This window comes from Eschrichtius robustus, chromosome 13, assembly GCF_028021215.1.
Source record: "Eschrichtius robustus isolate mEscRob2 chromosome 13, mEscRob2.pri, whole genome shotgun sequence".
Lineage (NCBI taxonomy): Eukaryota > Metazoa > Chordata > Mammalia > Artiodactyla > Eschrichtiidae > Eschrichtius > Eschrichtius robustus.
The window spans coordinates 43,401,279-43,418,839 of NC_090836.1; the positions used below are offsets into that span (position 1 = coordinate 43,401,279).

General features: G+C 43.6%; 1 protein-coding gene and 1 pseudogene across 1 annotated transcript in view; both read right to left on the reverse strand.

Annotated features, from left to right (window-relative positions):
• The window catches only part of BIN2 (bridging integrator 2), a 34,500-nt gene extending 17,272 nt beyond the window's left edge, over positions 1 to 17,228 (reverse strand). Inside the window, exons 1-2 of the mRNA XM_068560835.1 lie at positions 17,148 to 17,228; positions 9,749 to 9,829 (exon numbers count right to left, since the gene is read on the reverse strand). Coding sequence (XP_068416936.1) covers positions 9,749 to 9,829; positions 17,148 to 17,228 — 162 coding nt within the window. The remainder of the gene's footprint in view (positions 1 to 9,748; positions 9,830 to 17,147) is intronic.
• LOC137775571 (protein DBF4 homolog A pseudogene) lies at positions 8,300 to 8,962 on the reverse strand (annotated as a pseudogene).
• Positions 17,229 to 17,561: the final 333 nt, after the last annotated feature.

Sequence of the window (17,561 nt, forward strand, 5' to 3'; positions counted from 1 at the left end):
TCTCAACCACTGCGCCACCAGGGAAGCCCTGCACTTCATTTTTTAATAGCTCTATTAGAACTTCTGCCCACTGGTCTTAGGTTGGCCGTCTGTATTTGGAGCAGGCTAATTTCTCTTGCACACAGGTTTGAAGATGTCTTTCACATGGCCTGCACCGAGTCCTCTTTTTCAGAGGCTTCCTCAATTGTTCCTCATGGTGTTGTCTAAAGCCCATTCCCATTCTGGTCTCTTTCCTCTATGTGAACTCTCGTTTCCAGTTGGGTGAGAAGGAATTTTGAGGCCAGGCTGTTGACATTTTGGAGCTTGACTTCAGGAGTGTGAGACTGGACTGAAAGGTGCAGCCCACGTCAAGGGTGTCACACAGGGCCAGGCCTACGGACCAGGACAGTGATCCTCACAGCAGTTCAGATGATTTGAGCTAAGATCCATTTTGCAGTGCATGATAAAAATACTTGTGAACTTGTTCACTTGTTTTATTTGCTTATGTTCATTATAGGTAGGCTATTGAGCATACCAAAAGTATAAAAAATTTATGAGAGAAAAGCTGAAAATTCAGAAAATTCTATCTAATAACTTACATTTTAAATTTTTTAATCTGTGCAATTCTTTGAGGGAAAAATCATTATTATTTAATTTTAGCAGCAGAAAACCCAGGTCTACTTGGTCAAGTAAACAAAGGAAACTGGACTAATTATTTTATCCATCTTCTTGCCTCCAGAGCTCACCTCTGAGCCAGTCCAAACTCTTGACCATACCTCAGGTTAAAAGTCCGTTTCAAGAGGCTGAATGCCAGGGCTCAAGGGACACAAAGACACAGTCTCAAGGGAATCTAAGGCGCTGTCAGAGGTAGGAGAAGAACTGGGATCATATGGTGTGTTATATAGCAAATGAGGATCAAGACAGCATTCTCTGATGACTGAAGAAGGATCAGATGCTACAGAGAGGTTAGAATGCATGAAGAATCAGTAAATCACTGAACGTGGTAATTGGAGGTCACTGGTGACCTTGAGAAAGTGCTTTCAACAGCATGATAGGGACAGATTCAGTCAGTTAACAAAATTCAGAAACACTCAGCATTCACCAGGAAAGATGTCCCACTTCCTTTTTGCTTTTCACTCACAGAAAAAAAAGTTTAAACAGTCTAAGATGTTAAATGTACATAATAGCTTTTAAACATGGATATGGTAGGTAGGTATCACTTTGAGAGTTTTGAAAATGTGATAACCATGGTTTGGAAGAGTTTTGGGGATTATAAAAGTTAACAAGGATTTTAATTTCTTTCTTGAAAGAAAACAACATGGATCCAACTTTTTACTTCACCATGAAGATTTGGTCTCCAATATACATGTTTGAATAACAAAAGCTGTAAAACGATCTTGCATAATTTCTACAAATGAAATTCTTAATTTTTTATCCCACTAGGTATTATATGGCCTGAAAAATCAGATCAGTAATCAACACTACCACGTATGGTAAGGTACAGGTTGTATGTACACTGTTCAAAACTAAGGGTACTATTTATACCATAGTCCTTATGATGGGAATGCTTCTGCCCTCCATTGCACCTCACAAAAGTCCAACTCCATTTCCGTGTTTTAGAATCAAGTGTTTTGGTCAAAGTTCTTCCTTTATGCTCCTGCCCTTTCCTTTGAGGAGATGGAGGGGGGCGGGTGGAGAGAGAGAGAGAGAGACAGGTGGTGGTAGTGGTAGTAGAGGGTGGGAGGGTGGGGTGGTGGGACAGCACCTGTGTCATTTTATTCCTTTGACCTGAAATGTCTCCAGGCTGAATAATCCCAGCATCTTTCTTCTCTCCTGACAGATGTGACTCTCACAGTCTTAGCTTTCCACTGGTCTGGGAGTCAAAAACTTGTTTCTACTACCAACTAGCAAGTGATTCCACTTCTCTGGCTTTAATTTCCTCATCTGTAAATATCAAGTAAGGCTATCTCTAAATGTTAATTCTAGCTCTAAATGTTATGATTTTATCACTTCTGCTCTCTAAATCCTTGCAAAATTCTTGGCAGTACCATAAGGAGTCTGAGTTAGTCCTTCCCATCCCTTATATTGATACAAAGTCCCAGCCCTCAGTTAATGAATCACTCACTCTGGAAGTGTGTCCTAAGCACTCAGGTAGCAGAGCTATGTCTTAAGAGACTGGGGTTCTGAGGATGGAGAAGAAGTGCTTGTCCTGGGGTTTCTAACTTGCTAGAGAAAAATGGACTCAGAATCCCAAACACTCAGCAAAATAAGAGCATGACCAACCCTGAGCAAGTGCTGACAGTTCTTGATCTAATCGAGGTCCAGAAGGGAAAGATGAAGCTCGATTGTTAGATGTGATTTTAAAGGCAATGAACTGGAAGCAGCTGTCACTACCAGAAATAAGAGATTAAAATGTTGCTTGACAAAAATAATTCTTCCCATTGGCTTGGCCAAAAAGTTTGCTTGGGTTTTTCCATAAGATGTTATGGAAAAATCAACCCAATATATGTTTTGAGGAAAGGGAAAGGAGGAAGCAAGCAGAGCCCTCAAAGAAAAATTACTTATGGAAATTTGATTAAGAACCTAGGCAAGTGTCAAGGCCTTGAAATCTGGCTGGGAGGTTTGGAAGTGATATGTATTAATAAAAACTTTACCTACAGGACTTCCCTGGTGGCACAATGGTTAAGAATCCGCCTGCCAATTCAGGGGACACGGGTTCGATCCCTGATCCAGGAAGACCCCACATGCCGCGTAGCAACTAAGCCCGTGCGCCACAACTACTGAGCTTGTGCTCGAAAGCTTGCGAGCCACAACTACTGAACCTGTGTGCCACAACTACTGAAGCCCACGCACCTAGAGCCCGTGCTCCACAAGAGAAGCCACCGCAGTGAGAAGCCCGCGCACCACAACGAAGAGTAGCCCCCGTTCACCACAACTAGAGAAAACCCATGCACAAAAAGGAAGATCCAATGCAGCCAAAAAAAAAAAAATTTTACCTACAAACTGGTTGCAGGTAGGGCACAAGACCAACTGGTCCAACTTCTGGAACACTTCACTTTCAATTTCCTTGACCTTGTCCTTTTTCCTCCCGTTCATCTTAGACACCTAGGTCCAGCTTCAGACCTGACTTTTTTCACTGTCTTTCTCCTTAAGCTGTGAGAGCCTTGAGAACAGGCGTGTTGTCTTATTCAAGTTGGAGTCCCGGCATCTAGCACAGTGCCTGGCATACAGCAGGTACTTATGAAATGTTTGTTAAATAAACTTTCCAAGCATTTTCAAACACCAGTTACTATGTGTATCATTCTCTCAGGAGAAAAGTTTTTCCTTATTCCTAGCCTAACTCCATTTCATTTCTCAAATTATTTCCCTGCTCAAGTGTTTAGTTGGTAGGCTCACGTAGGGAATTCTGAGGGGGTTGTCCCATCTGATCCTCTTCTTCTTCTTCTTCTTTTTTTTTTTAATTTTTATTTTTGGCTGCGTTGGGTCTTTGTTGCTGTGCGCAGGCTTTTCTCTAGTTGCGGTGAGCGCGGGCTTCTCATTGCAGTGGTTTCTCTTGTTGCAGAGCGTGGGCTCTAGTAGTTGCGGCACATGGGCTCAGTAGTTGTGGCTTGTGGGCTCTAGAGTGCAGGCTCAGTAGTTGTGGTGCACAGGCTTAGTTGCTCCACGGCATGTGGGATCCTCCCGGACCAGGGCTCGAACCCGTGTCCCCTGCATTGGCAGGTGGATTCTTAACCACTGCGCCACCAGGGAAGCCCCCTCTTATTATTCTTGATGGCCCTTCCTTCATCTCCTACCCTTTCTACCCACACATCTGCCATTGTAGGTCTATCCTATAAGGTAGAGAAAGGACTGAGGGACAGAATGGGCCAAGAGTCAGAAACCTTTCAAAGTGGGTGTCAACTTACTGATTCCTATCCTGGAGTTGGAAGTAGAACAGTAACTGGAGTTGTGAAGAGGCCCAGGGAGGCCTCCTTGTGAGGTAGAGGGGAAAAAGCACAGGGTTTAAGTTAGAATCCTAGCTCTGCAACTCTTATGGTATATTACCTTGATTAAATTACTTCCCTCTCAGGGCTTCCCTGGTGGCGCAGTGGTTGAGAATCTGCCTGCCAATGCAGGGGACAAAGGTTCAAGCCCTGGTCTGGGAAGATCCCACATGCCGCGGAGCAACTAAGCCCGTGAGCCACAGCTACTGAGCCTGCGCGTCTGGAGCCTGTGCCCTACAACAGGAGAGGCCGCGACACTGAAAGGCCCGCGCACCACGATGAAGAGTGGCCCCCGCTCACCACAACTGGAGAAAGCCCTCGCACAGAAACGAAGACCCAACACAGCCAAAAATAAATAAATTAATTAATTAATTAAAAAAAAATTTACTTCCCTCTCAATCAGATCCTATTTCCCTTTGATCGAGTTAGACTAGATCAGTGGTTGCCAAATGCTGTTCTCAGACTAGCTGCTACATCATAAACATAGAAAACTTAATGTAAAACACAGATTCTCTAGTTAATGATCACCTATTGTTAATACCACACAAAACAGGAGACAACCAGACATTATGTGCCTCCAGATGGAATATAACACCTATAATAACAAGTATTCTTGCCTCCAAAACAAAAACAAAAATCGGAATCTCATCAAGCCTCTAAATCTAACTATTAATTTACAGAAAATACGAGACAGAGCAACATGTTAAACAATACCATGGAGATTCAATCAGCAAAATTTAGAGACTGCAGGAAATGGCAGGAAAACAACCTAGTATCATCAACAAATAAACTGCAAAAAGGAGGGATTAGAAACCTACAGATTAAGAGATTTATTAAACATGGCAACAAATTGCTGATTTAAACAAATTGTTAAAAAAATGACACAATTAGAGGAGTGTGAACACTGAATATTTTATGATATTAAAAAATTATTGCTAATATTTAAAGATATCACTGAAATTTATGTTTTAGCTGGATATTTAACCTGAAATATCTGAAAAGATATTTGTGTTAAATTAAGTGAAAAAGTCAAGTTACAAAACCATAAGAATGGAACAATCTCACTTGTAAACCTATTTATTTGTTGTGGATATATTTAGAGATCATACACATACATAGCAAAGTGATTGTAAGCATAAAAAAACAACAGTAGTTGTAGCATGGGAGGTGTGAAATCATTATTTTTTAATTCACTTTTTTCTTGATATACTTTGGGTTTTTTTTTTGGCCATGCGGTTTGTGGGATTTTAGTTCCCCAACCAGCGACTGAACCCAGGCCCTGGGCTGTGAGAGCACAGAGTCCTAACCACTAGACCACCAGGGAATTCCCTCTTGATATACCTTCTGATTTGTTGTAATGATTAAATGTTTAATAGAAAAATATTTTTAGGTATGATAATGGTTTTGTGGTTATATTTTAAGTCCTTATCTTTAGAGACTGATAATGAAATTTTTATAGATAAAATGATATCTAGAATCTGCTTCATAATGATCAAGGATGGGGAAAGTGGGTAGAGACATAGATGAAACAAGATTCCCAAGAGTTGATAAATTATTGAAGTTGGGTAATGGGTACCTGTGGATTCATTATACAGGTTTTTCTATCTTAGTATATATTTGAAATCTTCCATTAAAACAAGTTTAAAATATAGATTCCCAAGCCCTACTAACGGAGATGTTGCATTATTTCTCAAATGATCCTGACACAGTCAACTACTGAATTAGATTATAGCTAATATCCTTTTAATATAATTTAAAAAAAATAAATTTATGTATTTATTTATTTTTTGGCTGCATTGGGTCTTCGTTGCTGCGCATGGGCTTTCTCTAGTTGCGGCGAGCGGGGTCTACTCTTCGTTGCATGCGCGGGCTTCTCAATGCAGTGTCTTCTCTTATTGCAAAACATGGGCTCTAGGCACGTGGGCTTCAGCAGTTGCAGCATGCGGGCTCAGTAGCTGTGGCACACGGGCTCAGTAGTTGTGGCTTGCGGGCTCTAGAACGCAGCCTTGGTAGTTGTGGCACACGGGCTTAGTTGCTCCGTGGCATGTGAGATCTTTCCGGACCAGGGCTCGAACCCATGTCCCCCACATCGGCAGGTGGATTCTTAACCACTGCGCCACCAGGGAAGTCCCTAATATAATTTTAAAGAATTATTTTCCATATAATTCTTACATTATACCATAAAGAATTTGACTGGTCTTTGGCCCTGGTTTCTGAGAAGTAACTTCTAAATCCTTGGGATTTTGTTATTCATGGTGGGCCTCTCAGATCATACCTGAGTCTATGCTAAACAAATGACTCAGGATGGTGGCTGGTCAGGTGGGAAAGGTGAACCAAGTGATTAGAGGGTTGGGGCTTTCAGACAGGTGATATCAGTATGACCTCCAGAAAGGAGAGGAGGGAAGTTAGAGATTAAGTTCAATCACATGGCCTATGATTCACTATGTAATGAAATCACAATAAAAACTCTAGACACCTGAAGTTTAGGTGAGCTTCCCTGGTTGGTAATCCTACATCAATGTGCTGGGAAGGTGACATGTCTTGAGAACACAGAAGCTTCATGTTTGGGATCCTCCCAGACCTCCCCTTGTGTGTCTCTTCATTTGGCTGGTCCTGATTTGTACCCTTTATAATAAAACTGTAATTGTAAGTAGAGCACTTTCCTGAGTTCTGTGAGTCATTCTAGTGAATTACGGAAGATGAGTGGTCGGTAGAAACCCCCAAATTTGTAGCCAGTTTGTCAAAAGTGCAGGTGGCCTGGGAACTTTGGAGCTTTACAGCTGGTGTCTGAAGTGAGGTAGTCTAGTGGCAGACTATGCCCTCAACCTGTGAAATTTGAACTAACTCTGGGTATTTAGTGTCAGAATTGCATTGCAACTGGATATTCATTTAAGTTAATAACTAACTCCCTTCTATTATAAAGAGGGGATCCAATCTCCAGGACTCATGTCAGAATTAAATGAGATAAATGTGATGCCTGGCACACAGAGATGGAAAGTCAATATCCCATAGGTTAAACCTCTGTAATCCACTTCTTTTCCCCCCTTTTTAAAAAATGAGCCACAAGTTTATTCCATAATTTCTCTGTAACAGGTAATCAATTCTGCAGAAAAATGCAAACATCACCTTTATTGTTAATATTTACATTTGGTTCTGTAAACAAACTTGGCCAAAAAAAAAAAAACCCTAAGAATTTTTATACAAATTTTTAAAATTTCAAGAATATGATCTTCATCACTTCTGAAAGCTATTTATTTTAAGTCAAAAGCCAGTAAATACACAGGTTGAAAGGGAAGAGGAAAACATTGACAACAGATTATTTGAATTTCCCTCTTCCCAAATATCTAAAACATCACATATACCACTGTTTTCAGCATAACTTGTGAAATCTAAAAATTCTGACTTCACTAGTCTGAAATAAGTTCAGTAGAGATTGTAGTGGTGAACTACAGATTGTTTTCTTCTTGTGTAGTAAGAAGTTCAGTTCTCTGCTTATCAAACTCCACATTTGGTTCCAGATTTTTTTTTTCTTCCTTATAATATTTTCACTCTCCGATGGATTTTAACAGAAGGTAAACTACCTGTATTCTTGATGTCACATTCACTGGGTTCCTAGGAGGACTCTGGAATGTGGTCTTTGCCTGAATTGTTAGATGTTCCTATAAACTGTTTATTGCTAACAGACTAGAATCATGGCCAAATACTGAATGAAGGTCCTTTTCCTTCAGATCCTTTGCTGGAAAATGCACAGCATCTGACTTTAGTTTTGGTTGAGATGTACTCTTATCCATATTGAAATTAGAAACTTATATACATGTCTATGGCCTACATGGATAGTGATCTACCCTTACTTCTAAGTCATTTTCATGTATAATTAATTTATGTTCAGAAATGTCAGGAATGCATTCCTGTTCATTTTTATGTGGAGGTAGATGGGTAAAATTTTGTTTTATGTCATTTTCGGCTGGATTTAACATGGAACATTTATTAGATGTTTTCTCATCAAGCCCTCTCAATTCACTGGAAAAGTAGGGAATATGTTCTGAAATAAACACAAATTTTGTTCAGGTTCCTGGGTTTCTTTATATAGGAAACTCTGCTCAATCACTTGTACATTATTTTCCCTGAAGTCTGAGATGTATGTTGCAATTCTAGCTTTTCTTTATATTCAGGCTTTTTCAGGACAGTTGCAGTAATAGGAGAAATGGATCTAATACTGTATTTTATTCTTTTAGGCATGTCCCTTTCATATTCCACAAAGTCAAAAACTAACTTAGATACAGTATCATCAACAACTTGATAGTGATTACTCTGTGCAAAGTTTCTGTGCTGCTCACTTAGAATATGTGGCTCATATCTTCTACCTTTACAAAAGGCTTTTTGAGTCTACTTGTTCTTGCCTTTTGTGGACCAATACCTATTCTTTTCCCCACATCGCTTACAGAAATGCTTGATTTCTTGAGTAAATACAACTCTTTTTTTCTTTTATTCAATGTAGCATCTAATGTCATCAATATGAAGAATTTTTACTCCCCATGACAAGGCATTTGATAATATACTACTTGAAGGAAAAAAATCATGGTCATTTCTAGCTTTTTCAACTACTAATTTTCCTCTGATCAAACACACTGAATCTGGAGACTCAAATGAACTTCCATCATGGCTAGAATGAAGTGAAGTGGTTTCTGCACTATACGCAAATTCAAGGCTTGGTACACGAGAAATTTGTCCTTTTTATTTGAAATAAGATAACTGATATCTTTACTGAGAAATTCTTCAACTCGCCGTCCCAGATCCTTAATGTCCTTTGGCAGTTTTTCAGATACAGTGACAGAAGGTAAGTCAATGTAAAATACTTTTCCCCAAAGTGGCTTACATTTGGATTTTTCTGGTTTGTTATCAGTTTTCAGAGTTTAAAGACGGCTATTTTTTTCATTTTTGACTTGGATTCCACCCTGGAAATGTCCTTTACTGTAGATCCTCACGGCTCCGTAGTTCATGACAGCCACCTGGCATTCATATGCTGGGTCTGGAGAGGGCGTCACGTCCAGCAGTTCTGGAAACACGGCTCTCCAAGGCCCACTGACTGGCCAGTTGCCTCTCCCCTTTTGCAGGCCACCAACTGTTGGCCACTTCTTTTTTTTTTAATGTTACTATAAACGAATTACATATTTTTTCTTGTTCCAGTTGCATGTGTACTATAGAATTTTCAGAGTTGGTTGCAGTGACCTGTTATCCACTTCTTAAAGTAAGTTTTCTACATAAAATTACCCATAACATCCAGTGAAGACAGAAGGAACAGTGAGAACAGGAGGTTTGGGTGAGAATGACAGGTAAACGATGGAGGTATTATTTTAGAATAAATGGCTTTGGTGAGGTAGATGCAGTGGACAAAGAGGCAACAAAACATGGGGCCACTAAGATGAGAAGACCCTTAGGGTGGGAGAGAGGCAGCCTAGGGAAGATAGCCAGAAACTAAGGTGACAGGGACTTGTTTTGATTTTGTCTAAGGACCTGGTGATGTCACTGTACCCTGGGGGAACCACCAAGAGAAAAGAAGAACACTCGTCTGTCCCCCCAAACCCAGAGTGAGCAGGAACAGGAAAGGTAATTTTGTGGTTCCCAGGAGAAGGATAAGCAGCAGGTCACCCTGTGGCCCTTACTCCTGGGGGGAGGATGGGTTAGTAGGGATGCTTGCTGATTTGCAGAACTTGCTATTCTTCTGCCACTCGGCCCTCATATCTTCTTTCTTCCTCCAAGCTTCCCTTTCCCACCCTCCAGATTACCTGTTGTTGGTAGAAGTTATTGGCATTTTGTTCAAACCGTTCATCTTTGGTTTCCACAGTTTTCCCCAACTTCTGCAGTACCTGGGGATATAAATCAGAGAGGTCCACGCTGTTAGCATCAGTCTCTCTTAACTGTTGGCCTCATTTGACCCTGGCTTCTCTCAGAGTCTCAGATGCAACTTAAGGGATGTACTCATATCAGTCCAACAGAATTAGAAATATAGCATGTTGCTGAAAAATCAATCATGTTTTATGGTTGTTCTCCAATTGGGGTACTCCTGGGGATATGCAGCAGTGCCCTAGCGGGTACATATAAAGACCAGAATAAATAAGGTATATGTTCCTGGAATGAAATTGTTATTTACAGTGGTTTTCGGCGTGGGGGAGAGTATTATATTAAAACAAGAATTAATTAGAGGAATGTAAAATGTGCATGGCTTTTGAAGATAAAACATGAGCCTCGAAGATATTTTTTTACTTGAGAGACCCTCTTCCAGCCATAGCAGCAGATTCCTTTAGATAGATGAGGTCAGAGAGGCGAGCAGGAGACTCTCATCTTCTGAAGGCCCTTGTGGAAAACTTTGAGAAGCCCTGATATAATGCATTTGAAACTCAGCTAGAAGTGAGTGCTCCTTATTGATCTCCTCTCCCCTGGGACAGGGAGAGCCAACCATCATACTGATCTGAGTGCTGATGCAAAGGACATGGAAACGAGAAAGGCACAGCTCCTATTCTCATAGGGGACACTCACTCATAACAAGTAAGAAAACCCTGACTCGGGCTTCCCCGGTGGCACAGTGGTTGAGAATCCGCCTGCCAATGCAGGGGACACGGGTTCGAGCCCTGGTCCGGGAAGATCCCACATGCCGCGGAGCAACTAAGCTGTGTGCCACAACTACTGAGCCTGTACTCTAGAGCCCGTGAGCCACAACTACTGAGCCCGCGTGCCGCAACTACTGAAGCCCTTGCGCCTAGAGCCCATGCTCCACAATGAGAGAAGCCACTGCAATGAGAAAGCCCGCGCACCGCAACAAAGAGTAGCCCCTGCTCGCCGCAACTAGAGAAAGCCCGCGTGCAGCAACGAAGACCAAACACAGCCAAAAATAAATAAATAAATAAATAAAATTAAAAAAAAAAAAAGAAAACCCTGACTCTTCTATCTGTAACCCCATTTTGGAATGAGGCACCACCATCCCCCAGGCCCAAGTCAGAATCAGGAGTTGCCCTCAACTACTTCTCTCACTTCCTTCATTGAATCCCTCACCATCTGGAAACCATCCCATGATTTCCAGTCTCAGTGCCATAGCTTTAGTCCAGGCCTTCATTGTTTTCCACCTGGCCTGGTCTATCATGCTGTAAAACCTTCTGATGATTCTCCACTCATCTGCTCAACAGATTTTTATTAAATGCCCAATATGGGACTTCCCTGGTGGCACAGTGGTTAAGAATCCGCCTGCCAATGCAGGGGACACGGATTTGATCCCTGGTCCGGGAAGATCCCACATGTCGCAGAGCAACTAAAGCCCGCGCGCCCTAGAGCCCATGCTCCGCAACAAGAAAAGCCACTGCAATGAGAATCCTGCGCACTGCGATGAAGAGTAGCCCCTGCTCGCCGCAACTAGGGAAAGCCCATGTGCAGCAACGAAGACTCAACGCAGCCAAAAAAAAAAAAAAAAGTATCTACAAATTATAGTTCTAACTCTAGCATACATATGGGTCTCAATGATCTGATCCCCACTGAGCCTCAGCTCTCAGTATTCCTTCTTCCTACCGGTCTCTCTCTCTCACACTTATTTAGTTTTCTAATAAGCCATACTGTTGCTTGTTGTAGATGCTGTTCCCTCTTTCCAGAATGCTCTTCCTCACCTTATCATCAGCCAACTATCTAAAAAGACCTAATTCATACTCTGTATCCTTTGTGACACTTAATCACATCTACCTCATCCCATTAATCAAGCTAAATCGCTCCCTCCTAAGCAGTTACAACTTCTGTACCTGTATACACTTTTATTAGTGGTTTTTGTTTTTGTTTTTTTATTTCTTTTGGCCATGCTGCGCTGCTTGCGGAGTATCTTAGTTCCCCAACCAGGGACTGAACTCGGGCCCCAGCAGTGAAAGTGCTGAGTCCTAACCACTGGACCACCAGAGAATTCCCCTATTACTATTTTATTATTTGCATTTATCTATGTCTCCTTCTAAACTGTGAGCTCCTTGAGGATTGGGCACTTGCCTTATCTGTATTTCTCAGTATCCAGCAAATAGATACTTAATACTTACAACAGGAAGGAGAGTGAGACTGATACAGGAGGGAACCAAAGGACTGGGCCTTGAATTAAGATTTTGCTAGGGACTTCCCCAGTGGTGCAGTGGATAAGACTCCGTGCTACCAATGCAGGGGGCCAGGGTTCGATCCCTGGTCAGGGAACTAGATCCCACATGCATGCCGCAGCTAAGAGTTCGCATGCCACAACTAAGGAGCCCGTGTGCCGCAACTAAGGAGCCTGCCTGCTGCAACTAAGGAGACCACGTGCCGCAACTAAGGAGCAGGCAAGCCGCAACTAAGGATCCCATCTGCTGCAACTAAGAGCCGGTGTGACCAAATAAATAAATAAATATTTAAAAAAAAAAGATTTTGCTAGACTGAAATAAAGTAAAAAGGGTGAGGATAGAAAGAGGATTTCAGGCAAAGGCAACATCAGCAAAGTCACAGGAGTATGCAAATTCATGGCAGTTTCATGAGATGGTGCAGCACGACTGGTTTAGGGTGTGTTATGGGGAGTGATGGGTCAGGAAACTAGAAAGGGAGATTGGAGTCTCATTGCGAAGGACTCTGAATCTTATGAAAGAGTGCCCAGGTCTTGGGCGTGAGACCGGCTCTACGTAGACTCTGACTAAGGTGTCTCCATTCTTAATCCTGGGGCTAACATCTCTCACTTCCGGAGCTCTCTCTATGGTGGTTAAGCTCAAGGTCGCTGGAGTGAGACAGATATATGCCCCTATCTTGGCTTTTCCACTTACTGGCTATAAGCCTTTGGGCAAATCACTTCAACTCTAGAGCCTCAGTTTACAGAACTCCCTTTCCCCCACTAAGATAATAATATCTCCTGGAGTTGTTGGGAGAATTAAATGATATTATACACATAAATTGCTTTCACAGTGCTGCCCTATGGTGAGTACTTAATACAAATACTATCATTGTGTCTAGCTCCACTCCCTTCCCTATAAATACCTGTCTTTATTTCCTTTTCAGTTTAGCCATACGTGTCTGTCTGTGTCTCTCTACTCCACCTCACTTGACAGCCAGCCCTGGGTGTGCAGAGTCGCTCATCTTCCTAGGCTCCACCCTCTCCCCCCAACCAAACACTGTCCTCTACCAGAAAGTTGCAACACCACCTTGTTTAGTGGTAATGGCAGCTCTCACTTCCTTCCTGCCACCCTTCCCTTCCTTTGCCTGGGGCTTGGTTCTTCTGCTGGTGGGGGGGGGGGGGCGGGGGGGAGGGCTGCTGAAAGGAGAGAGGTGTCAATTCAGTCTAGAGTCAATGTGGCACACCCTGGAGCAGACCAATATCCCCAAACCCCAAAAGGCTCAAGGCAAAAAGGCTTGGAGGGTGTGGGAGTGTGTGTGTTGAGGCAACACTCCCACCTTCAATTCTGAAACTGAAAAGATGAGTATGATCACCCTGAAAACATAACCCAATGCCCTGGGCCCAAAGTATTTGTTGCCTTAAGCAACAGGGCCATGTGTCAGGGCACCTACACTATGTTGTAGACGTTCTTCCTCAACTAGAGTTCCTTGAGGAAGGAGGATGTACGGATGCTCTACAGATGTTTGTTGAAAGAATTAATAATTCTACCTTTGGATTATTTACTAATGAAAGCCCATATAATGCCAATCCATAAAGTCCCGCACTGAGAATTTCGCCCCAGTTTGCCTGGCCTAGCAGATGAGAAGTTAGAATACAGATTATTTAAAGAGAAAGAGCAGGGACAAGAGAGAAAGTAAATGTGGCAAAATGTTAATACTTGGTGAAACAGGTGAAGAATATTCCAGTGTTCACTGACCTATTTTAACTTTTGTGTAGGTTGGGGTGGAAGTATAAAGCTTAAAAACAAAAAAAAATCACTGCAGACATGTTTTATATTTTAGTTAATTCTGTCAATTGGAGTAATATGAAGAGGGGTTGGATATTAGACATTATGGAATTTTGTTAGAAAATTTTTTCTTAGATGTGATAATACTGTAGTTATGTAAAAAATCCTTATTTTCAAGATATATTCTGAAGTAGGCTCTCCTTAATATGGCCCTAATATATTTTCCAGCCTTTTCTCCCACCACTCCCTGAGCTCCAGCTCAGTTGCATTTCTCCCTATTCTGCCTAAAAGGATTTCCAGATTCCATGCCTTGCTCATGCTGGCATTCCTCAGCTGGACTGCTCTCTCACCACTTGCCTGAGGAACTACTAATCAGCCATAATTCCTATCTCAAATTCAGCCTTCACTACAAAACCTCCCTCTATTCTCCTCAATTCTTCTGTCCTCTGAATTCCCACGGACAAGCAGATCTCTCAGGTCACTTATTTTACTTTAAACAAACAAAAAACAACTAGACTGTAAGCTTCTAGCAGGCAAGAATGCCTCTTGCTCATCTCTAAATTCCCTCCTGGGTCCAGCCCAGTATCTCGCACAAAGGAGTTTTTCTGTAAATATTGCCAATTGAACTCTCCGGGATACAAGTTGAGTAAAAGTCAGCAGAGGAAAAGACCAACAAAGGAGTGGTAAACAATGAATGCCCTTTCTTGGGGGAGATCTGAAAGTCTGCCACAGAGAAATCACAAACAGATGCTGAAAGTATTAGTTTGAAATATGAAGATGTATCATACTGTAAAAACACAATAAAGCCAGATTCCTGTTGAGTCTGAGTAGGAACTGGAAAATAAAACAAGAATGCTTCATCTCCACTGTGTTTAACAGTCACCAGACCTTCACTCCTAGGTTTGCTCCTTCGAGAAGATCAGCAGGAAGTGGGCAGGCACAGCAGGAAGTGGGGAGACACAGATGTTAGAGTGGTTTTTCCGGAAACTTGTAAAGAGAGCAGCCTGCGATTGGGATCCTAAGGCAGGACACCTGAGTTTCAGTGATAATTCTGCCACTTGGCAATCTCTTTTGAGACTTATTTCCTCTTTTCTAAAGTTGGGATACTAATAGCATACTTAAAGAGTTGAAAAGATGAAGTGAGATCATATCACAAGAATGTGGGCTCCATAAAGGGAGATATCATGTCCTTCTTATAATCCTGTGCTTTGTCCATAGCAGGCACTTGATATTTGACACATTAGTTGTTACATATTACTCAGATGATTACAGTCAACTGCTTATAGTAAAATTGCGGTGTCCCAGTGAGTCCTTTCTTTTGACTGTAACATTCTCCCTCTTTATCTTGCCTTCAATAACTTCCCAAGACTCAAAAACTCTGGCAGGCTGAGCTGAGCTCTTTCTCCCAAACCTAGGCCATTCCCATTCTATCCAGGCAACATCCACTACCTCTAGAGGGGCCAGCGGTACAGCTCGAAGTTCAATGTCTGCCTGCCTTTGTGTCTAAGTCTGGGTTCCGAGTATCTCCTTGTTTTCTGCAACAACCTGGGAGTTCCTCAGTGCAGATTTGAGTTTGCTCCTCTCTCTGCTTTCTCAGGGTTCAGACTAGGAAAATAGAACAGGGTGTACCTGGGCAGCTGGTTCTCTTTTTGGGAAATACTTGACTCTGAGGTTTGAGGAGCCCTCTCCCCTTCTCACTTTGGTGTCCTCACCAAATTGAGTTTCCAAATCACTGAACATCAATTCTCCTTTTACAGATGCAGAATCTGAAGCTCAGAGCAGGGATGTTATTTACCTGAGGCTTCGGAGCCCATGCTTAAAAAAGGAGAGAAATCCTAAAGCAAGGGCATAGTGCTGATAGGCTAGATGAGGACAGAAGGTGAAAGAGTGAGGTAAAATCAATTGCTGTCTCTTTTAAACATAACTATTATCCACGAGTGTTTGGTCTTTGGCGATTTCTTTTTGTTTTTCCAACCCATAGAGTAGCTGGCTTTCTCTTCTCTGGTACCTCCTTTTCCTCCACAAACCACTTCTAACTAGACCTTCCCATAGGCTCTGATCACTATCAGATTTGTAACTAGACAGCCTTTGGAGAGACTGAAACCATGATCAAGGTGAAGTTAGGGTAAAGTAACAAAGTCTAGCCACACAAAAATCTTTTCCTTTTCCTCTGCTCTTTCACGTGACCCCAGCTTCCTCAAAGACCGGGGAAGAAACACACACATTCCCCCTACCCTTCCACTGTGAGCCTCTTAAACATAGGGACTACATCTATATTCCATCAATTCTCTGTTGATAATCCCACTTGGGAGAGCTGGCTGCCTTTAATCCTTCCCAGCACTCAAGCTAGTGCTCCGCTTTTAGAAGATGATACAAATATTTAACTTCTTAAGCATATGGTGTTCATTCAAATGCTTCTAAGACCACTAAGTCTTAGAAAACCAGAATTCTCTCCCAGGTCCTTATCTCTCTCTCCCTCCGGTTTTTCTTCTAGCCTATTCATTTACCCATACCATCTCACCTACCAGAGTGTTGGTGGGTGGAGAGCAGGGGTTCAGGTTAGAAGCAAAGAAAATACTCTGAACGGGTAGAAACACTAATGCCACTGAAACGTGTGGAGCACGGTCCACACCATCTCCGTAGGTGGGCAAGTTATAGACGGACGTACAGACAGCCTACCTAGATGGCGCAGGGCCACCCACAGCTCACCGAGGATACAAGGCAAAAAGAAGTGCTCCTTCCCCACCCTGAACAGGAAGCAGATACGGGCTTTCTGCTTACATCAGCTTAAGCAACACCCCGCGGCCAGGCCGGGTCAGGTGCAGAGGGAATTGGGCAGAATTCCTCTAGTTCTCCTGGACTCCCGGTCCCAGCTAACGGGTAATGCTCGCTGGCAGGCCAGTTGGTCAGTACTGTCTTATGACTCTGGGAAATGACCCTCTTTGCACCTTCAGTGCCATCATCTGTAAAACATACCACCCTCGCTGGGTTGCGAGGCCAAAATCTGCTACACAGCAGTCACCAACGTTAGTTCCTTTCTTTCCCCTTTTCTGGGTCAGCTTGGGCGTTGTTTAAGGTTCCTGCGAAAGGCCGCGGGAACCGTCTCCCAGCTTCCCCCATCCCTGCCCAAGACCAGGCAAGGCTCTGCCTTCTCTCAAGTCTGCCTGTTTCAATGGAAACCCAGTCCCCGCTCGCGTTTCCCGAGGTCATCCGGATACCCCTGTGGGCGGCCCAGCCTCCCGGCCCCGAGCACCCTGCACGCCCTCGTCGCCCCGTTGGGCCTCGGCCTCGGCTCCCTGCTGCCTACCTTCTCCTGGGCCCTGCTGAACTTCTTCTGCACCTGCTTGGCGAAGAGGCCGGCGGCGCCGCTCGCCCTGCCCTCAGCCATCCTGCCGGCTCCCCAGGGGCGGCAGGCCCTGGCCCGGAGCCCTGTGGTTTTCTCGGGGCCCCTGAGGAGGAAGCGAGGTTCCCGGCATGCCTCGCATCCGGTCGGGCAGGCGGGCCTCGCGACGCACACCCCGCCCCGCCGCCGCCTCGGACTCACCCTGGGCTGCCCGAGGCTGCCTGAGGCCCAGGGCGCCCGGCCTTCACGGAGACCCTTACGAGGCCCACTCGAGGCCCAGCCGGTGGCGCCCCTGGGCCCTCCCCGAGGCCCATGGCCGTCCGGCTCCCGGGTGCGGCCCGGGGAGGGGCCAATGGGGGCACCTGTGGGGCTCAGGCT